Raw genomic sequence first — 20,086 nt, 5'->3', positions numbered from 1 at the left:
AGGTCTACTGAGCTGGAACCATTGTGGGTGGTCAGCGCATCAGACAGAGAAGTGAGCAACTCGCCCCTACAGACACTGTGGGCAAGAGCGACCTCCATCCTGACCCCTCAACCCAAAGAGGATGATTGAGTCCTCTCAGGTCCCAGGACCGGGTGCTACGCAGTGCTTGCTGATGGTGGCAACAGATGGACAGAACACGCTTGCCCTCAGGGACTGGGACAAGAAGAAAGAGCAGCTTCGGGATTGGGAGCCATGCAATGCCTGCTGATGGCGGCAGTCTGCTTGAGAACCTGTGCAAAGGAATCGATTAGAGTAAAAATGTCCTCTTACCTTCCTCTCCCTGCTCTCGTTTTCCTTTCATCCTCTCCTTTCCCTCTATTCCTCCTCTTCCTTCTCCTTCTTCTCCTCATTCTCTTTTCCTCCTCCTGACTTTTCCCTCTCCCCCTGTTTCTCCCTTTCTTTACCCCCTCTACCCCTAAAATCCCAACCCAAATTCACTCACAGGCTCAAAATGGGAAGCAGCGTGGCACAGTGGAAAGAGTCCGGGCTTTGGAGTTAGAGGTCATGGGTTCAAATCCCGGCTCCGCCAGTTGTCAACTGTGTGACTTTGGGCAAGTTACTTAACTTCTCTGGGCCTCAGTTCCCTCATCTGTAAAATGGGGATTAAGACTGTGAGCCCCACGTGGGACAACCTGATCACCTTGTAACCTTTCCAGCACTTAGAACAGTGCTTTGCACATAGTAAGCGCTTAATAAATGCCATTAAAAAAAAATGAAAAATTGGTACTCCTGCTGCTATACACGGCACAGCCAGTTAGATAAGATTTTGATGGAATTTCTTGACTACATTGGGAAACAAATGGAAAGCACTAAAAGTAATGAATAACCTTGTTTTCTGATTTTCCCCGTTTTACAAATGAATGCTTGTGATGAAAGCAAAGCAAATCTAAACCTTGAAGGATCTATCTACTTATATGGTACTGACTGCTGCGGCACTAAGAGTGAATGGTTCCTTCTGCCAGAAGACAAATAGGTGATGCTTTGGACCACGAGCCTCAGAAGGAGATGAACATATAAGTAGCATTTCAGAGTACAACTACTATTAAAACTGAGGAATGAAATCTCAGATCTTCTGAAAAGCAGAATCTGGGAAAGGAAGTGGGGGCATGGAAACCTAACTATACCTTTGGATTCCCCATCCAGTTTGGTCCCTCAGTAGTCCCATCTCCAAAAGAAGGTATTCCCAGTTTACAAGCCAGTTTACACCCTATGTGCACATTTTTCCTCCTGTCTACTTGAAGTGTAGTAAAATATTGTTAGGGATTTAAATATTCTCCTTAGCTAAAAATAACAATACAAGAAACAACACTCAACTCTATTTGGAGTGAAGAGGAAGTTTAACCCTACTAAGCTCTAATTCTTACCCTTGATTTTTGAAAAATAATATTAATGTTGACTTCTGAAAGTCAATCAATCAATGAATGGTATTTATTTAGCACTTTCTGTGGGCAGAGCACTGTACTAAGTGCTTGGGAGAGTACAATACAACAGAGTTGGGAGACACATTCCCTGCCCCCAAATAGGTTAGTGTTTAGAGGAGGAGACAAACGCTAAATGACAGATATGTACATAAGTAGGCTATCTGATTCTCAGAAGCCAGGCTGAAACCTTATCTTAGTTCATATATAGGCAGAGGTAAAATAGGACCCCTACCTGTCTATTAATTTTAGGGTTCCCTGGATTCATGCACTGACCCAGAGGCAAAGGAGTCCTATTAGCAGATGAACAATCACCTGGGCCAACAAGGAAAACTTAGTTGAATTGCATTCACTCAAAGAAAACACTTTACAGCTTTCTAAATTTCCCATGGACCACCTCATTTGGAAAAAAAGAAATGGCTATTGTTTAAGAGCACGAGAAATGTGACTCCTGGATCAACCCAGTAAATGAATAGTAACTACTGAGTGCCTACTGTGTGAAGCATGCTGTACTCAGTACTTGGGAGTGTGTAATAGGAAGCCAAAAAACACAATTCCTGTTCTCATGGAATTTACAATTCAATAGTGTACCATTCAACCCAGGGTTCTGTTCCCCAAAAGTAGCAAGAATGTGTTTGGAATGAACTTGCAAAAGTTACCCTCCTTGACATGGATTATGATGTAGAATCTGGAAAAGGAAGTGGGGGTATGGAAACCTAACTATACCTATGTGCCATGTAATATGCCTAACTTTATAATATACCGATTTTTCATTCCCCCAACTCAGTACCGGCTGCTCTTTCATGAATTTATCCAAGCCCTTAGTGAACCTACTGCTATTTTTGGCCTGCACAACTTCCTCCGATAACAAATTCCATATGCCTACTATCTATTTTGTTGTTATATTTTGAGAGAGTCTAGAATATACCAACTAGATATTCTACAGAATTTATCCACATTTCATGGTTCTTGCACTCTAGGAAATGTATATTCAACTATAACTGCAGGGTCAAGTTTGAGACACTTGACTCTTGCAAAGATGCTGTAGGAATTAATGAGATTGCACTTTGGACCTGATTTTTGCTTAGTACTTTCCAGTGACTGTATGTAAACAAGCATTACTATTATTTCTCCTTGAATTGCACTTTTTGAAAAAAAAAAAAACCAGCATTACCTGCCAAAAAGTTGCCTGTTTGGTTCATTTCAAAACTATTTTTTTAAAGAATTCAATAGACTGTCCAGTTTAATTTCTTTCTACAGAAAGACAGAATTCCAAATAAAGAGCACTCATATTTAACACATAATACTTCCATACGATGAAATGAAACAAAAATAAGAAATTCTTCTAATGTCACTAAGGCTTCGTCAGCTACCAAAGCATATGCTTGAACAAAGCTGGCTGACTGACAGGAAAATCATTATGAACTGCACTTCAACCAAAGGACTTACATTGATTTATTTAAACAAGACACAGAATCAGCCATGCAGGAAGACATTCTCTTTGCAGGGCCATTAAGTTAACAGGAACATATTTGCAGATGAGCTATCGGTGCTGAGGTGACACCTTCAAAACAAATGATAAAGAACCAGCGACAAATAAAATCAGTTCGCCCCGACTCCTAGTGCTGAAGGGAAAATATGTGTGTGGCTTGCTAGCTTAAATGGATGAAATCATAGAGGGACTTCCAACCTGTTTCTATATTCCATTAAAATGGCTTTGTCTTCTTGCCCCTAGATTAGCACTAAACATCATAAAGCACTAAGTAATAAAGTATAACTATATCTAGTTACACTGTAAGTTTTTTTGAGGCAATATGAAAATATGATTCCGTGGAATTGCTATCTTTCCCCGAGATTGGAAGAGGGGTGGGAAAATCTGTGTATAGTCATTGGATGGCACATCAGGTGTTCTCAAAAGAAAAGGAGTCATACTCCTGCTTTTCAAACCCCCCTTACCAAGGTGGTCAGTGGCACAGTGGTTGTGGGGCAGAGAAGGGGAGACCCGAGTCCTCGGGACCCCCCCATGTAGACCAGCCTCAGGCTATACTCCTCCTTCACCCACCTTCCCCTCCTGCAATGGAGCTTGAGAGCCTGCTCAAAAGTTCTGATGGCCCACGGGCCATAGTTAGCCCACCCTTGGATTAGAAGATGGTAATACATGACTACAAAAATACCTCCACAGCAGCTATATCCTGTAGATAAAGGGAAAAAAATTACTTATCAATAGCATTTAACATTTTTTTTATTCACTGATGCTCGCAGCATGGAACCTAAGCTACAATCACATGTGGGACAGGCCGAAAGAGTAGCTTGCCCACTTACCTTTTTGACTTCATACTTGATGGCTAGCTTAACACGACTTAGTGAAGCTCTATGTCTCTGAATATCCATGGGCTCAACAGCGTCCACATCTCCATTCAAGATGGCCTCAACCTCTTCTGAGTCCCGACAGAGATCCAGCACCCCAACCACAAAGTCCTTGCATTGCATAGAGAGCTTTCGGTAGTCATTCTAAAAGGGAGATGTTTTCAAACATCAGTCAATCAGTCCATGGTATTTACTGAGCACTTCCTATGTGCAGAGCACTGAGCTAAGTGTTTGGGAGAGTACAGTAGTGTTAGTAGACATGATCCCTGCCTTCAATTTAGTCGGGGAAGATGAATATTAACCTCAGCTTTTAGCTTTGCCCAACCAGCTAGTTTACAGTATTACCACAGGAAGCATAAATTATATTAGAGTTGTTGGCCACACATGCTAATAAAAGTGTAATAAATGATGGCATGTATCTTTCACTAGGATCCCTTAGGAACTTTGTAGAAACCAGTAGCAGTTATCTTGTAGATAAAAGGAAACCACTTCTAGGGTGGAAGACTAAGAGGTTGTACAACAGTTTATGATAAGAAGTGCAAATGAATGCATGAATTACTGAATCTACAAGGGCTGAGGAAATCAATACCTGAGAGCACTTTTTTCTAGGACACTGGAAATAACACCCTGAGGTCTGGCTAAAAATATTCTGTGAATCTTTGATTTCATCTGCATATTTAATTAGTGCCTGCGACCATGGGTTAGGATAAGTGATCCAGTCCTTTTTTACCCTTCTTCCTGCTGGGCTCCCCACACTGAGTTTAGCTCCCTGCAACTTGAGCCCTTACTGTCAAAGTGTGGGTGGCAAACCTCCAGTCCTTCCCTAAAGGTCAAGTCAATTCTGAGAGCTAACCAGATGAGAATGTAACGTGGTAAGACAGGAGAATGACAGTGTGATGAGCCCCTAGTTCAGTGCATTAGCCATGTTCTATAAATTCAGGGAAAAGAGATCAGCATTTTCTGGCTCCCGAAAATCAGAACCATGCATTGCTGCAGTTATATAAGAAATCTCCTTTGTCGTGTGCTATAAAATACGGAATTCACTGTAATAGACTAAGAGGGAAGAAAATTATAAGAAGGAAGCCCATGCATTAGTGAATTGAGAATCAGATATCATAGATTTGTACAAAGAGAAGATGAATATTATCCTTTTCCCTATAATACTGGGAAGCCAACAAAGTTGTTAAAAGTTGAGCCTCTGGGTTTCTATGCAGAATGTTAGAGAGTTAATCTTTCACTTTCTACTCAAATACTAATGAAATATTATATTACAACAATACCTAGTAGCAGACTTATTTTATGATTAAGAAGATATTTCCCTTTCAAATTCAAGTTCTCTCTTCAGGCCCTTAGATTTTCTGGAAAAAAATCAATCTTCCAGTTTGACATTTTCTCATGATCTTTCTTAATACAGTTATTATTTGGGGAAAATTCAGTAAAATGTGGTTCAGCCATTTCAAATTCATTCCAATATTTATAGAACATATGTAAAGGAAAATTCTACAGTTGTCCAATCAATTTATCAGTGGTGTTTATTAAGCAGTTAACTATGTGCAAAACATTTACTACTAAGTTCTTGGGAGAGTATAACAGACTTGGTAGACACATTCCCTGCCCACAGTCTGGAAGAGGAGACAGACAGTAATATAAATAAATGAATTACGGATATGTACGTAAATGCTAAGAATGGGGACGAATAAAGGGTGCAAATTCACATGCAAGGGGGACACAGAAGGGAATGGGAGAAGAGGAAATGAGAGCTTAATCAGGGAAGGCATCTTGGAGGAGATGTGCCTTTAATAAGGCTTTGAAGATGGGGAGAGTGATTGTGTATCAGATATGACGGGGAAGGAAGTTCCAGGCCAAAGGCAGGACTTGGGGGACGGGGTCATCGACGAGAGAGATGAGATCGGTGTGATATCAGTTCAGCTCCAAACTCAGTGCACAGTTTTAAAATTATGCATTTGGGAAATGCTCAGCCCCCAACAAGTGATGTGTGTTTTTCTAAACAAGGAAGGAAAGGTGGAAATATAAAGAAATGTTACTACTACTAAGGCCTTTGGGTCTTGAGCCTAGGGATTAACTATTTGAAAGTAGACTGGGAAGAAAGATGAGGAGCTCAAGTGCAGGAGACAGCCAGAGTGGGGGTAACTACACTTTCATTTATTGCTTGGTTTAGAAATTCAAAAAAGAGACAACTACAGCTTCATTTATTGAAGGGCTTAAAAATTCAAAAAACTATAGAGATACATGAGAAAGTGCCAAAGCTTCAACTATATCTCAGTGGCAAAGGATGATCATTTGAATTTTACACTGCATAAACAGGGTCACTTATTTGTTCAGCTCTCTTTCTTCTTTCCTATAGTGTTATCATTCGATTTAATGTCTTAATACACAACACACACACACACTCTCTTACTTTATATATACCTTTACTGACCCTTGATTGTAAGTATCTATTGATTCTGAGGATTACCTCCCCAACTCCACAGCCCTGTTTGAGGTCAATAGGTGATGGATAAAACAAAACAAAAAGGAGTGTAATGAAGAACCAATCCCAACACTAAAAAAGTAATTCAATACAACTCAGATCCCCTGGCTCTCTGTTTATTAACTTTAATTACAAGTTTTAGCTAACATTACTAATAATAATTGTGATATTTTTAAAGCACTTACTATGTTCCAAGCACTGTATAGGTACTGAGGTGGATACAAGATAATCAGATTGGACACAGTCTCTGTGTCCATTTACATGGCATTCACAGTCTAAGAGGAAGGGAGAACAAGCATTTCTTCCCCATTTTACAGATAGGGTAACTGCGGCACAGAGAAATTAAGTGATTTGCCCAGGGTCAAATCACAGATTTCCAATCTGCTGCTTTTAGCACTCTGAGTCAGGTGATCTCCCACCCAGCGTGTAGAGCAAGACACAATGGCCCTAGCAGATTGTGAGATATAATAATAATAATAATGGTATTTGTTAAGCATTTACTATGTGCCAAGCACTGTTCTAAGCGCTGGAGGGGATACAAGGTAATCAGGTTGTCCCACATGGGGCTCACAGTCTTAATCCCCATTTTACAGATGAGGTAACTGAGGCAAAGAGAAGTTAAGTGACTTGCCCAAAGTCACACAGCTGGCAAGTGGTTGGAGCCAGGATTCAAACCCACAACCTCTGACTCCCAAGCCTATGCTCTTTCCACTAAGCCATGTTGCTTCTCTGTTCATTCATTCATTCAATCGTATTTATTGAGCGCTTACTGTGTGCAGAGCACTGTACTAAGCGCTTGGGAAGTACAAGTTGGCAACATATAGAGACAGTCCCTACCCAACAGCGGGCTTATAGTCAAGAAGGGGGAGACAGATAACAAAACAAAACATATTAACAAAATAAAATAAATAGAATAGTAAATATGTACAAACATATATACAGGTGCTTTGGGGAGGGGAAGGAGGTAAGGCAGAGGGGATGGGGGGGGGAGGAGGGGGAGAGGAAGGAGGGGGCTCACTCTGGGAAGGCCTCCTGGAGGAGGTGAGCTCTCAGTAGGGCTTTGAAGGGAGGAAGAGAGCTAGCTTGGCAGATGTGCGGAGAGAGGGCATTCCAGGCCAGGGGGAGGACGTGGGCCGGGGGTCAATGGCGAGAAGGCCAAGAACAAGGCACAGTGAGGTTAGCGGCAGAGGAGCGGAGGGTGCAGGCTGGGCTGTAGAAGGAAAGAAGGGAGGTGAGGTAGGAGGGGGCAAGGTGATGGACAGCCTTGAAGCCGAGAGTGAGGAGTTTTTGCCTGATGCGTAGGTTGCTTAGTAGCCACTGGGGATTTCTGAGGAGCAGAGTAACATGCCCAGAGCATTTCTGCACAAAGATGATCTGGGCAGCAGCGTGAAGTACAGATTGAAGTGGGGAGAGACAGGAGGATGGGAGATCAGACAGGAGGCTAATGCAATAATCCAGTCGGGATAGGATGAGAGATTGAACCAGCAGGGTAGCAGTTTGGATGGAGAGGAAAAGGCGGATCTTGGCGATGTTGCGGAGGTGAGACCGGCAGGTTTTGGTGACGGATTGGATGTGTGGGGTGAACGAGAGAGCGGAGTCGAGGATGACACCAAGGTTGTGGGCTTGTGAGACGGGAAGGATGGTAGTGCCGTCATCAGTGATGGGAAAGTCAGGGAGGGGGCAGGGTTTGGGAGGGAAGATAAGGAGTTCAGTCTTGGACATATTGAGTTTTAGATGGTGGGAAGACGTCCAGATGGAGATGTCTCAAAGGCAGGAGGAGACGGAGCCTGAAGGAAGGGAGAGAGAGCAGGGGCAGAGATGTAGATTTGGGTGTCATCAGTGTAGAGATGATAGTTGAAGCCATGGGAGCAAATGAGTTCACCAAGGGAGTGAGTGTAGATCGAGAACAGAAGGGGACCAATAACTGACCCTTTAGGAACCCCTACAGTAAGGGGATGGGAGGGGGAGGAGGAGCCCGCAAAAGAGACTGAGAATGAATGGCTGGAGAGATAAGAGGAGAACCAGGAGAGGACAGAGTCTTTGAAGCCACGGTTGGATAGCGTGCTGAGGAGAAGGGGGTGGTCCACAGTGTCGAAGGCAGCTGAGAGGTCGAGGAGGATTTGGATAGAGTAGGAGCCATTGGATTTGGCAAGCAGGAGGTCACTGGTGACAGTACAGTACCTGGCACAAAGTAAGGGCTTAACGAATACAATTAATAAAAAGAGAAGGGAAAAAAGTGAAATAGAGGGGAAATGGGAGAGGAAAGATAATTCAGCTGGCAATCAAAGGCAGGCAGGCAGCTAGAGACAATAATTTATGAAGTAAATGATCTTGTTTTTGCTTTGAAGGAATGTGATTTGGTTAGGTTGGAAAAAAATGGAGTCTTTAGTTTTCTATGTAGCCCTTCTCCCTCCAGTCTTTTCCTGTACAAGCCACTTCTCTGTATTTTGGCTTGCTCCTCTTCCTGAGGCTTCTCCATCTGTGAAAGAATATTAACACTAGCCCCCCAAAACAGGGTGCCATAATGGTTAATATTCGATAAGCAGTTGGAGATTTCTCAGGTGAAAGGTGATTCGAAAAGTGTTTTCACTCCTGCATCAGTTTTAGCTCCAAAGACAGGTGGCAATTACTAATTCTGATGCCACCACAGTAAGCTGGAGCTTAACACCAGCCCCAGGGTGTTGATATCATGATGTCATGATGTCTTAAATTCCCAGTGTCACAAATTCAGGTTTGCGCTAGGTGAATCTGGCATCCAGCTCCATGCCATCCAACCAAGAAAGGGACCTGGGGTTCATTCAATTCAATCGTATTTACTGAGCACTTAATGGGTGCAGAGCACTGAGCTAAGTGCTTCAGAGAGTACAGTGCAACAATAACCAGTCACAATCCCTGCCCAAAACCGAGTTTACAGTCTAGGGGATAAGCTTCTCGTAAAGAGGCAGAGCCGCTGGGAGTTGAGTGAGCTGGGCAGTCCTGACAGAAACCAGGGCAGACTGCGGGGGGGCAAAGGCAGAGAAATGCTTCTTCTCCAAGGCCTAATGTAGCATCACTCTCTGGCAGGAATCTCCAGGCTTGGGCTAGGTAGTGAAACAGCAACTCATCTCCTGAGGAGCCAGAGTGACTCTACATTTCTGCAGTTTCTCTGATTAGTGCGGGTCCCCGTTTCTTTCCCCTGCCTTTCTCCAGCCCTGGCCAATTTACATATCATGATCATCCTATTAAATTAATATATCAGGTTCTGAGAGCAATCTGTTCTCAATTTTAAAATCACTTTTCTTTTACAGTTTTTATAAGTACCCTGCTATCAAAGCAAAATACAGCAAGTTAGGGTTGGCCTTCGAAGAGAATACAAGTGAGGAAATTTAGATTTGAGGTTTCATTTACACTCATTAAACACGGCCGCTAAACTGATCCTGTCCTGTGTGGCTCCTGGGAGCACTGCAACGTAGGCTTGGAAGCTGGTGAGTGGGGATCAGCCTTCTGCTGCATCCTTCTTGATTCTCCAGTCAGAGAAGGCTTGGGGTTCAAGAGCTCACTGAAAGGGGACCTCTGTACCCTGAGGCCCTTGGATTTGCAGTCCACCAGAGGTGCAGACAAGTTTGGGTAGAGTTCTGCTCCAGGTTATAAGCACTCCGGCAGGTTCCCAAAATGTCAAGGGGATTAGGGACTTATGTTGCCATATACCCTAGAAATTCAGTTCTGTGGGTCACAATGCACAGAACACAGTCAAGAAGGTAGGCAGGGGTGGAAATAAACTGGAATTCACCGGAACCAGAGTCCTGGCAAGAAAACGAGAGCCAGAATGACCATGTCAGCTTTGCCTGTCATGGCTGCACCAGACTTCACAGACCAGACAGGGAAATGTTTGGCTCAGGTCCGGAGTGGTGGTTGTAGGGAGTGCAGGTTTACTGCAGCGGCCTCCGTTCCTGCAGCACATAAAAGGGAGAAGGAAGTGAGAGGGCAGGCCACCACCGCCTCCTTCACCCCCAAACTGGGCTCAGGGCGGAGGGTTGGCAATGGCCTTGGATACCTGGGTAGATGGCAAGGTGTTGGCTGAAGGGCAACTTGACCTTGAACTGGACTGCTCGAGGAATACCACGGAGTGCAATCCGGCAGCACTACCTCCAGCCCACGTCCCCCAGCAGTGCTAGCACCCTGCAAGTCTCCCGTAGCGTTCTGCGCCCCCGGGGTTTGGTCCACAGCCTGACAGGTACAGCTCAAGGAGGAGCTGGGGTGCCCAGCACTGGACCAGCCAAAGACATCATCACCTTAGCCTGCCTGTCTGGCATAATGGGTAACCCTTTGGGCAGCAACAGGGTAGAAATGTTTTTCATTTTCCCCTCTGGAGGTAGCTGAACTGCTACCAGTATGAAGGAGTTGCCCTACCCCATCATCCCCCAGCCTGTGCCCAAATAGCCCAGCATGCTGCTAGGGCCTTCCTGTTCCCAAACAATATTCAGTGTACAAATAGAGTGGACAGAGTGGAGGAGCAAACTCTCTCCCCATTCCATCCCCACCACCAGTCCACAGAAGGCAACCTCCACGGTTTTATTCTACCCTGTCTCCCCGTAAGGATGAGAACTGAAGTTATTCTCCAGATGTTTGATTTTATCTATTTCTGTCTTTTTCTCAGTCTCCCTAATCACAGTATATAGTCCCATTTTGTCTTCATTTGTGTAGGAGGAACCCTAGTTGGACTTTGCCAATTGACATACACTTTTATCTACCTCTAATACATCTTTTTTAAAAAAGATAACAAAAAAATGGACCAAGCATTGACCCTGCGAGATTCTAGGATTCCACAGAATAATTATGTACCACTACAGAATGATTCCTAGTTCTATAATTACTTTAGTCCTAATCTATTTTTAAGTGACAGAATCTTAATCTAAGGTCAGTTAATAAAGCAACTGTCTTCAAGTGCTTTGGCATATGCTCATAAAATGTGGCATGCGAAATATCCGATTTAAGGTCATGTGCATTCTGCACAAGATACCTTAGAAGAGAAATATTTGGTGACTTTGAGCTGTGCGTTCTTCTTCTCTCAGTTTTCTTACCATTTAAAGGGGTTTTCGTGTCTGTGGTATCTGCGTGTCTGTGGTAAATGTGTAGACTTGACTGTAGTCTAATGTAGAATTTGGCGATCAAACATAATTAATGTGTGGTGTGATACCAAAGCAAGTTCACATTAAAAAGGGAATCGATTAGCTGTACAACCATAAGAATCTTCATGGGGGCCAAAAGGAGAGGGGTCCCATCCATTCTGAATGCAAACAAGCTGGTTTTCCACATTACCACCAAATTTCCATTTAATTTTGTGACAAGGGCCACCCAAAGCACAGTAGGATCAAAACAAGTGCCTAGAAATGAAAATGAAGTTATTAACGTCTAATTCTAAGAACAATGAATAATTTTCCTGCTCGATCCTGACATTTTGCCCATAGACAGTAACCTTAATTAGAATGAAAAAATCTGGGCGAACAAACCAGTCTGCCGTTCTTTCATTTCTGAGTGACTCTAGCCCTCAATGGCGCTGTTTCAATTTTCTGCTGATGAATTTGAATAATAGGCACTCTTTTGCATTATTAACTACTGTAATGAATACTCTCTGACCCTGCATTTTTATCTCCAAAGCATCCTGAAGTGATTCAGAAAAGCCTGAACATAGTGGTATGTGAGGGGTAAAGCTGCCACTTTGGGGTGGGTGGCATCAACTAATCAAGCGCTTAGTACAGTGCTCTGCACACAGTAAGCGCTCAATAAATATGATTGAATGAATAATTAGTTTCCAGAATTATACAGAGGCAGAATAAGGGCACAAGGAAACCAAAAGGTCACAAGATGTTTAATGCACAATGAGAGTAGACATCACCTAAATGTTTATTCTTTCTTCCAAAAGATAATTACCTAGCTCAAAGCAAAACACGGAGCTCTTAAGGGTCCTGGGCAGACCTGCATACGTATAAACACCTGGTCTTCCAGAAATGAAAGGCTAGGGCAGTGCTCCTTCGGTCTACACTACAGAATGTAGAGACTTCCTTCTCCCCTCCAACAGGGAACAAAACCATGGCATATCCCCTGAAAATTCAAAGCCTCGAGGGTCAAAGAAATAGAATGATCAAGGCAGTTGCCAGCCAAGGAGCAAAGCCCCAGAGATTATTCTGAGCCCCAAGTGGAGCTCCAATCAAAGGCAAGAGAATGGAAATCTTACCTTGAATTCTTTTTCTATGTTAGCCAGTTTTGCGAGTTCATTACTGAGCTCCAGGGCTGTGAGAACAGGGTCTTCGCTGGACAAAGACAAGTAGGCAGGACTGGCCAATCCTTTGTAGGCATTTATCCTCGACCGAGAGTGACTAAAGGAATCGTGCTTTTGTTTTTCAGTGCAGTCATTGCATTTGCAGAAATAGTCATGAGGTCTCTCTATCCTTGCCCCTTTCATTAATAACATATGCACCACTTCGTACTTCTGACAGTGGGCAGCTAAGATGATGGGCGTGATGTCCGGGGAAAAACGGGTGCCGTCCTCATCGTAAGAATAAAAATCGTCGTCCTGAAGCTCTTGCTCACTGGGGCTCAGCGTGAGGCGCTTGCTTGCCGCAAAGCCAGGATGGTTCAAGATCGCTTCCACTATCCTGACATACCCTTTGCTGATGGCCAACAGCAGGGCATCACCAATCCGGGCCAAGTTCTCTTTCTTTAGCAGAAGCTCTGTCACCTCCAAGTGCTCATTCCCCACAGCGAGCTGCAGGGCATTCTGGCCCATGTAATCGACACAGTTGACGTTTAGCGTGGTCGACTCCTCTAGCATTTTGCGCACCACGGGGATGTTCCCGTACTCGGCGGCATCCAGAAAGCGCTCTTCCTCAGCGGTGAGGCTTGTGCCCCGGTCATTGAACATGAAAGCCGGGCCCCGGACAGCTTGCCGCCTTCCCTTCTCCCTCATCACTGTCATACGCCTCAAAGTTGGGCTTCCCTCGCCAGACCTGAAGAGCAAAATCAAAAAAGCAGCTGTAGAACATTACGGTTATCATTTCCTCAACAAATACTTTCCTCCCTCCCCTGTTCCTTGAACCCCTTCTTCTCTCTGCCCTTTTCTGCACTCCTTACACACACACACACACACACACACACACACACACACGCGCGCGCACATATGGTGCACACATCACAGAAACCTGCAGTACCTCACGACTCACTGTCAATTATCTCCTCTCCGTCTCTGTTTGGCCCGGCTTTGGCTCTTCCAGTTAAACCTGAACGTAAATCAGATTACTTAAAATCAGAGCTGGGGAACTCTTTTGTCCTTAGAATACAAGTTTCTGTTAGCAGTGACTGAATAGCTTTAGATTAAAGAACCATTTCACCCACTTGTTTCTCTTCTGCAATTGTGGTGAAAGCAGAATTCACAGCAAATGAGAAGGTAATCTTACCCCTAACCTTTAAATTCTTCAAAGTACCGGCCCAGTACGAACATTCATTGCTTAAGTGTCTATCTAGCCTGGTCAAAAGGAAGCCGATATTCTTAATGACGACAAGAATCTAATCATCCCAGATTTAATTCTGTTAACCTTTTTGTGAGGAATAAGCCAGCGTGCCAGCATTGATGGTTCAGCAACCTATGAATAATAGGTAATAATAATAGGTAATAATAGGAAAAATAATTCTTACAGCCTTATAAGAGAAGGCCCAGGATTAAAACAAGAAAGGACCTTTCCTACTACAACCCAGCCCGCGCACTTCGCACATCTAATGCCAACCTACTTGCTGTAATTCAGTCTCATCTACCTCACCACCAACCTCTTGCCCTCATCCTGGCTCTGGCCTGGAACGCCCTCCCTCTTCATCTCGGACAGACACTTGCTCTCACCACCTTCAAAATCTTCACATCTCCTCCAAGAGGCCTTCCCTAAGCCCTCCTCTCCTTTTCTCCCTCGCCCTTCTGTGTCACCCTGACTTGCTCCCTTTATTCATCCCCCCCAACCCCACAGCACTTATGTACATATCTGTAATTTATATATTTATATTAATGCCTGTCTCTCCCTCTAGACTATAAGCTTGTTGTGGGCAGGGAATGTGTCTGTTCTATTGTTGTGCCCTCCCAAGCACTTAGTACAGTACTCTGTACTTCCCAAGCGCTTAGTACAGTGCTCTGCACAGAGTAAGCGCTCAATAAATACGATTGATTGATTGATTGATTGATAGGGCATGGGCCTGGGAGTCACAAGCTTTGCTGCCATTTGTCTGCTGCATGGGGTTAGGGCACGGGCCTGGGAGTCACAAGCTTTGCTGCCATTTGCCTGCTGCATAGGGATCCACCAAGCTAGCTCTCTTCCTCCCTTAAAGGCCCTACTGAGAGCTCACCTCCTCCAGGAGGCCTTCCCAGACTGAACCCCTTCCTTCCTCTCCCCCTTGTACCCCTCTCCATCCACCCATCTTACCTCCTTCCCTTCCCCACAGCACCTGTATATATGTATATATGTTTGTACATATTTATTACTCTATTTATTTATTTATCTATTACTTGTACATATCTATTCTATTTATTTTATTTTGTTAGTATGTTTGGTTTTGTTCTCTGTCTCCCCCTTTTAGATTGTGAGCCCACTGTTGGGTAGGGACTGTCTCTATACGTTGCCGACGTACTTCCCAAGCGCTTAGTACAGTGCTCCGCACACAGTAAGCGCTCAATAAATACGATTGATTGATTGATAGGGCACGGGCCTGGGAGTCACAAGCTTTGCTGCCATTTGTCTGTTGCATGGGGTTAGGGCACGGGCCTGGGAGTCACAAGGTTTGCTGCCATTTGTCTGCTGCATGGGGATCCGCCAAGCTAGCTCTCTTCCTCCCTTCAAGGCCCTACTGAGAGCTCACTTCCTTCAGGAGGCCTTCCCAGACTGAGCCCCTTCTTTCTTCTCACCCTCATCCCCCTCTCCATCCCCCATCTTACCTCCTCCTCTTCCCAAAAGCACCTGTATATATGTATATATCTTTGTACATATTTATTACTCTATTTATTTATTTATTTATTTTACTTGTACATATCTATTCAATTCATTTTATTTTGTTAGTATGTTTGGTTTTGTTCTCTGCCTCCCCCTTTTAGACAGTGAGCCCACTGTTGGGTAGGGACTGTCTCTGTATGTTGCCGACTTGTACTTCCCAAGCGCTTAGTACAGTGCTCTGTACACGGTAAGCGCTCAATTAATACGATTGATTGATTGACTGATTGATAGGGCACGGGCCTGGGATTCACAAGGTTTCTGCCATTTGTCTGCTGCATAGGGTTAGGGCACGGGCCTGGGAGTCACAAGCTTTGCTGCCATTTCTTTGCTGCATAGGGATCCGCCAAGCTAGCTCTCTTCCTCCCTCAAGGCCCTACTGAGAGCTCACCTCCTCCAGGAGGCCTTCCCAGACTGAGCCCGTTCCTTCCTCTCCGCCTCATCCCCGTCACCATCCACCCATCTTACCTCCTTCTCTTCCCCACAGCACCTGTATATATGTATATATGTTTGTACATATATATTACTCTATTTACTTATTTATTTATTCCTTATACATATCTATTCTATTTATTTTATTTTGTTAGTATGTTTGGTTTTGTTCTTTGTCTCCCCCTTTTAGACTGTGAGCCCACTGTTGGGTAGGGACTGTCTCTATATGTTGCCAACTTGTACTTCCCAAGCGCTTAGTACAGTGCTGTGCACACAGTAAGTGCTCAATAAATACGATTGATTGATTGATTGATAGGGTTCGGGCCTGGGAGTCAGAAGGTTTGCTGCCATTTGTCTGCTGCATGGGGTTAGGGCACGGGCCTGGGAGTCACAAGCTTTGCTGCCATTTATCTGCTGCATAGGGTTAGGGCACAGGCCTGGGAGTCACAAGCTTTGCTGCCATTTGTCTGCTGCATAGGGATCTGCCAAGCTAGCTCTCTTCCTCCCTCAAGGCCTTACTGAGAGCTCACCTCCTCCAGGAGGCCTTCCCAGACTAAGCCCCTTCCTTCCTCTCCCCCTCAACCCCCTCTCCATCCCCCGATCTTACCTCCTTCTCTTCCCCGCAGCACCTGTATATATGTACATATGTTTGTACATATTTATTACTCTATTTATTTATTCATTTATTTTACTCGTACATATCTATTCTATTTATTTTATTTTGTTAGTATGCTTGGTTTTGTTCTCTGTCTCCCCCTTTTAGACTGTGAGCCCGCTGTTGGGTAGGGACTGTCTGTATATGTTGCCAACTTGTACGTCCCAAGTGCTTAGTACAGTGCTGTGCACACAGTAAGCGCTCAATAAATACGATTGATTGATTGATTGATAGGGCACGGGCCTGGGAGTCACAATCTTTGCTGCCATTTGTCTGCTGCATAGGGATCCGCCAAGCTAGCTCTCTTCCTCCCTTCAAGGCCCTACGGATAGCTCACCTCCTCCTGGAGGCCTTCCCAGACTGAGCCCCTGCCTTCCTCTCCCCCTCGTCCTCCTCTCCATCCCCCCATCTACCTCCTTCTCTTCCCCGCAGCACCTGTATATATGTATATATTTGTACATATTTATTACTCCATTCATTTATTTATTTTACTTGTACATATCTATTCTATTTATTTTATTTTGTTAGTATATTTGGTTTTGTTCTCTGCCTCCCCCTTTTAGACTGTGAGCCCACTGTTGGGTAGGGACTGTCTCTATATGTTGCCGACTTGTACTTCCCAAGCGCTTAGTACAGTGCTCTGCACACAGTAAGCGCTCAATAAATATGATTGATTGATTGATTGATTGATAGGGCACGGGCCTGGGAGTCACAAGCTTTGCTGCCATTTGACCGCTGCATAGGGTTAGGGTACGGGCCTGGGAGTCACAAGGTTTGCCGCCATTTGTCTGCTGCATAGGGATCCGCCAAGCTAGCTCTCTTCCTCCCTCAAGGCCCTACTGAGAGCTCACCTCCTCCAGGAGGCCTTCCCAGACTGAGCCCGTTCCTTCCTCTCCGCCTCATCCCCGTCTCCATCCACCCATCTTACCTCCTTCTCTTTCCCACAGCACCTGTATATATGTATATATGTTTGTACATATATATTACTCTATTTACTTATTTATTTATTACTTGTACATATCTATTCTATTTATTTTATTTTGTTAGTATGTTTGGTTTTGTTCTTTGTCTCCCCCTTTTAGACTGTGAGCCCACTGTTGGGTAGGGACTGTATCTATATGTTGCCAACTTGTACTTCCCAAGCGCTTAGTACAGTGCTCTGCATACAGTAAGCGCTCAATAAATACGATTGATTGATTGAATGATTGTTAGGGCAAGGGCCTGGGAGTCACAAGCTTTGCTGCCATTTGTCTGCTGCATAGGGTTAGGGCACAGGCCTGGGAGTCACAAGGTTTGCCGCCATTTGTCTGCTGCATAAGGATCCGCCAAGCTAGCACTCTTCCTCCCTTCAAGGCCCTACTGAGAGCTCGCCTCCTCCAGGAGGCCTTCCCGGACTGGGCCCCTTCATTGCTCTCCGCCTCATCCCCCTCTCCATCCCCCCATCTTACCGCCTCTTCTTCCCCACAGCACCTGTAGATATGTATATATGTTTGTACATACTTATTACTGTATTTATTTATTTATTTATTTATTTTACTTGTACATATCTATTCTATTTATTTTATTTTGTTAGTATGTTTGGTTTTCTTCTCTGTCTCCCCCTTTTAGACTGTGAGCCCACTGTTGGGTAGGGACTGTCTCTATATGTTGCCAACTTGTACTTCCCAAGTGCTTAGTACAGTGCTCTGCACACAGTAAGCGCTCAATAAATATGATTGATTGATTGATAGGGCACGGGCCTGGGAGTCACAGGCTTTGCTGCCATTTGTCTGCTGCATAGGATTAGGGCACGGGCCTAGGAGTCACAAGTTTTGCTGCTATTTGTCTGCTGCATAGGGATCCGCCAAGCTAGCTCTCTTCCTCCCTTCAAGGCCCTACTGAGAGCTCACCTCCTCCAGGAGGCCTTCCCAGACTGAGGCCCTTCCTTCCTCTCCCCCTCGTCCCCCTCTCCATCCCCCCATCTTACCTCCTTCCCTTCCCCACAGCACCTGTATATATGTATATATGTTTGTACATATTTATTACTCTATTTATTTATTTATTTTACTTGTACATATCTGTTCTATTTATTTTATTTTGTTAGTATGTTTGGTTTTGTTCTCTGTCTCCCCCTTTTAGACTGTGAGCCCACTGTTGGGTAGGGACTGTCTCTATATGTTGCCACCTTGTACTTCCCAAGCGCTTAGTACAGTGCTCTGCACACAGTAAGCGCTCAATAAATACGATTGATTGATTGATAGGGCACGGGCCTGGGAGTCACAAGGTTTGCTGCCATTTGTCTGCTGCATAGGGATCCGCCAAGCTAGCTCTCTTCCTCCTTTCAAGGCCCTACTGAGAGCTCACCTCCTCCAGGAGGCCTTCCCAGACTGAGCCCCTTCCTTCCTCTCTCCCTCGCCGTCTCCATCCCCCATCTTACCTCCTTCTCTTCCCCACAGCACCTGTAGATATGTATATATGTTTGTACATATTTATTACTCCATTTATTTATTTATTTATTTTCCTTGTACATATCTATTCTATTTATTTTATTTGGTTAGTATATTTGGTTTTGTTCTCTGTCTCTCCCTTTTAGACTGTGAGCCCACTGTTGGGTAGGGACTGTCTCTATATGTTGCCAACTTGTACTTCCCAAGGGCTTAGTACAGTGCTCTGCACACAGTAAGCGCTCAATAAATATGATTGATTGATTGATTGATTGATAGGGCACGGGCCTGGGAGTCACAAGCTTTGCTGCCATTTGTCTGCGCATAGGGTTAGGGTATGGGCCTGGGAGTCACAAGGTTTGCTGCCATTTGTCTGCTGCATAGAGATCCGCCAAGCTAGCTCTCTTCCTCCCTTCAAGGCCCTACTGAGAGCTCACCTCCTCCAGGAGGCCTTCCAAGACTGAGCCCCTTCCTTCCTCTCCCCCTAATTCCCCTCTCCATCCCCCCATCTTACCTCCTTCTCTTCCCCACAGCACCTGTATATATGTATGTATGTTTGTACATATTTATTACTCTTTATTTATTTATTTATTTTCCTTGTACATATCTATTCTATTATTTTATTTTTGTTAGTGTGTTTGCTTTTGTTCTCTGCCTCCCCCTTTTAGACTGTGAGCCCACTGTTGGGTAGGGACTGTCTCTATATGTTGCCGACTTGTACTTTCCAAGCGCTTAGTACAGTGCTCTGCACACAGGAAGCGTTCAATAAATACGATTGATTGATTGATTGATTGATAGGGCACGGGCCTGGGAGTCACAAGGTTTCTGCCATTTGTCTGCTGCATAGGGTTAGGGCACGGGCCTGGGAGTCACAAGCTTTGCTGCCATTTGTCTGCTGCATAGGGATCCGCCAAACTAGCTCTCTTCCTCCCTTCAAGGCCCTACTGAGAGCTCACCTCCTCCAGGAGGCCTTCCCAGACTGAGTCCCTTCCTTCCTCTCCCCCTCGTCCTCCTCTCCATCCCCCCATCTTACCTCCTTCTCTTCCCCACAGCACCTGTATATATGTATATATGTTTGTACATATTTATTACTCTATTGATTTATTTTACTTGTACATATCTATTCTATTTATTTTATTTTGTTAGTATGTTTGGTTTTGTTCTCTGTCTCCCCCTTTTAGACTGTGAGCCCACTGTTGGGTAAGGACTGTCTCTATATGTTGCCAACTTGTACTTCC

General features: G+C 44.5%; 1 protein-coding gene across 1 annotated transcript in view; it reads right to left on the bottom strand.

The window, feature by feature from the left end:
• Window positions 1–20,086, bottom strand: part of TRPC3 (transient receptor potential cation channel subfamily C member 3) — a 58,552-nt gene that overhangs the window by 26,762 nt on the left and 11,704 nt on the right. Inside the window, exons 2-3 of the mRNA XM_038769360.1 lie at window positions 12,551–13,322; window positions 3,801–3,989 (exon numbers count right to left, since the gene is read on the bottom strand). Coding sequence (XP_038625288.1) covers window positions 3,801–3,989; window positions 12,551–13,322 — 961 coding nt within the window. The remainder of the gene's footprint in view (window positions 1–3,800; window positions 3,990–12,550; window positions 13,323–20,086) is intronic.

Source organism: Tachyglossus aculeatus, chromosome X5, assembly GCF_015852505.1.
Source record: "Tachyglossus aculeatus isolate mTacAcu1 chromosome X5, mTacAcu1.pri, whole genome shotgun sequence".
Lineage (NCBI taxonomy): Eukaryota > Metazoa > Chordata > Mammalia > Monotremata > Tachyglossidae > Tachyglossus > Tachyglossus aculeatus.
Note: the sequence above shows the minus strand (reverse complement) of the source record. Positions and strands in the feature narration are given on the sequence as shown.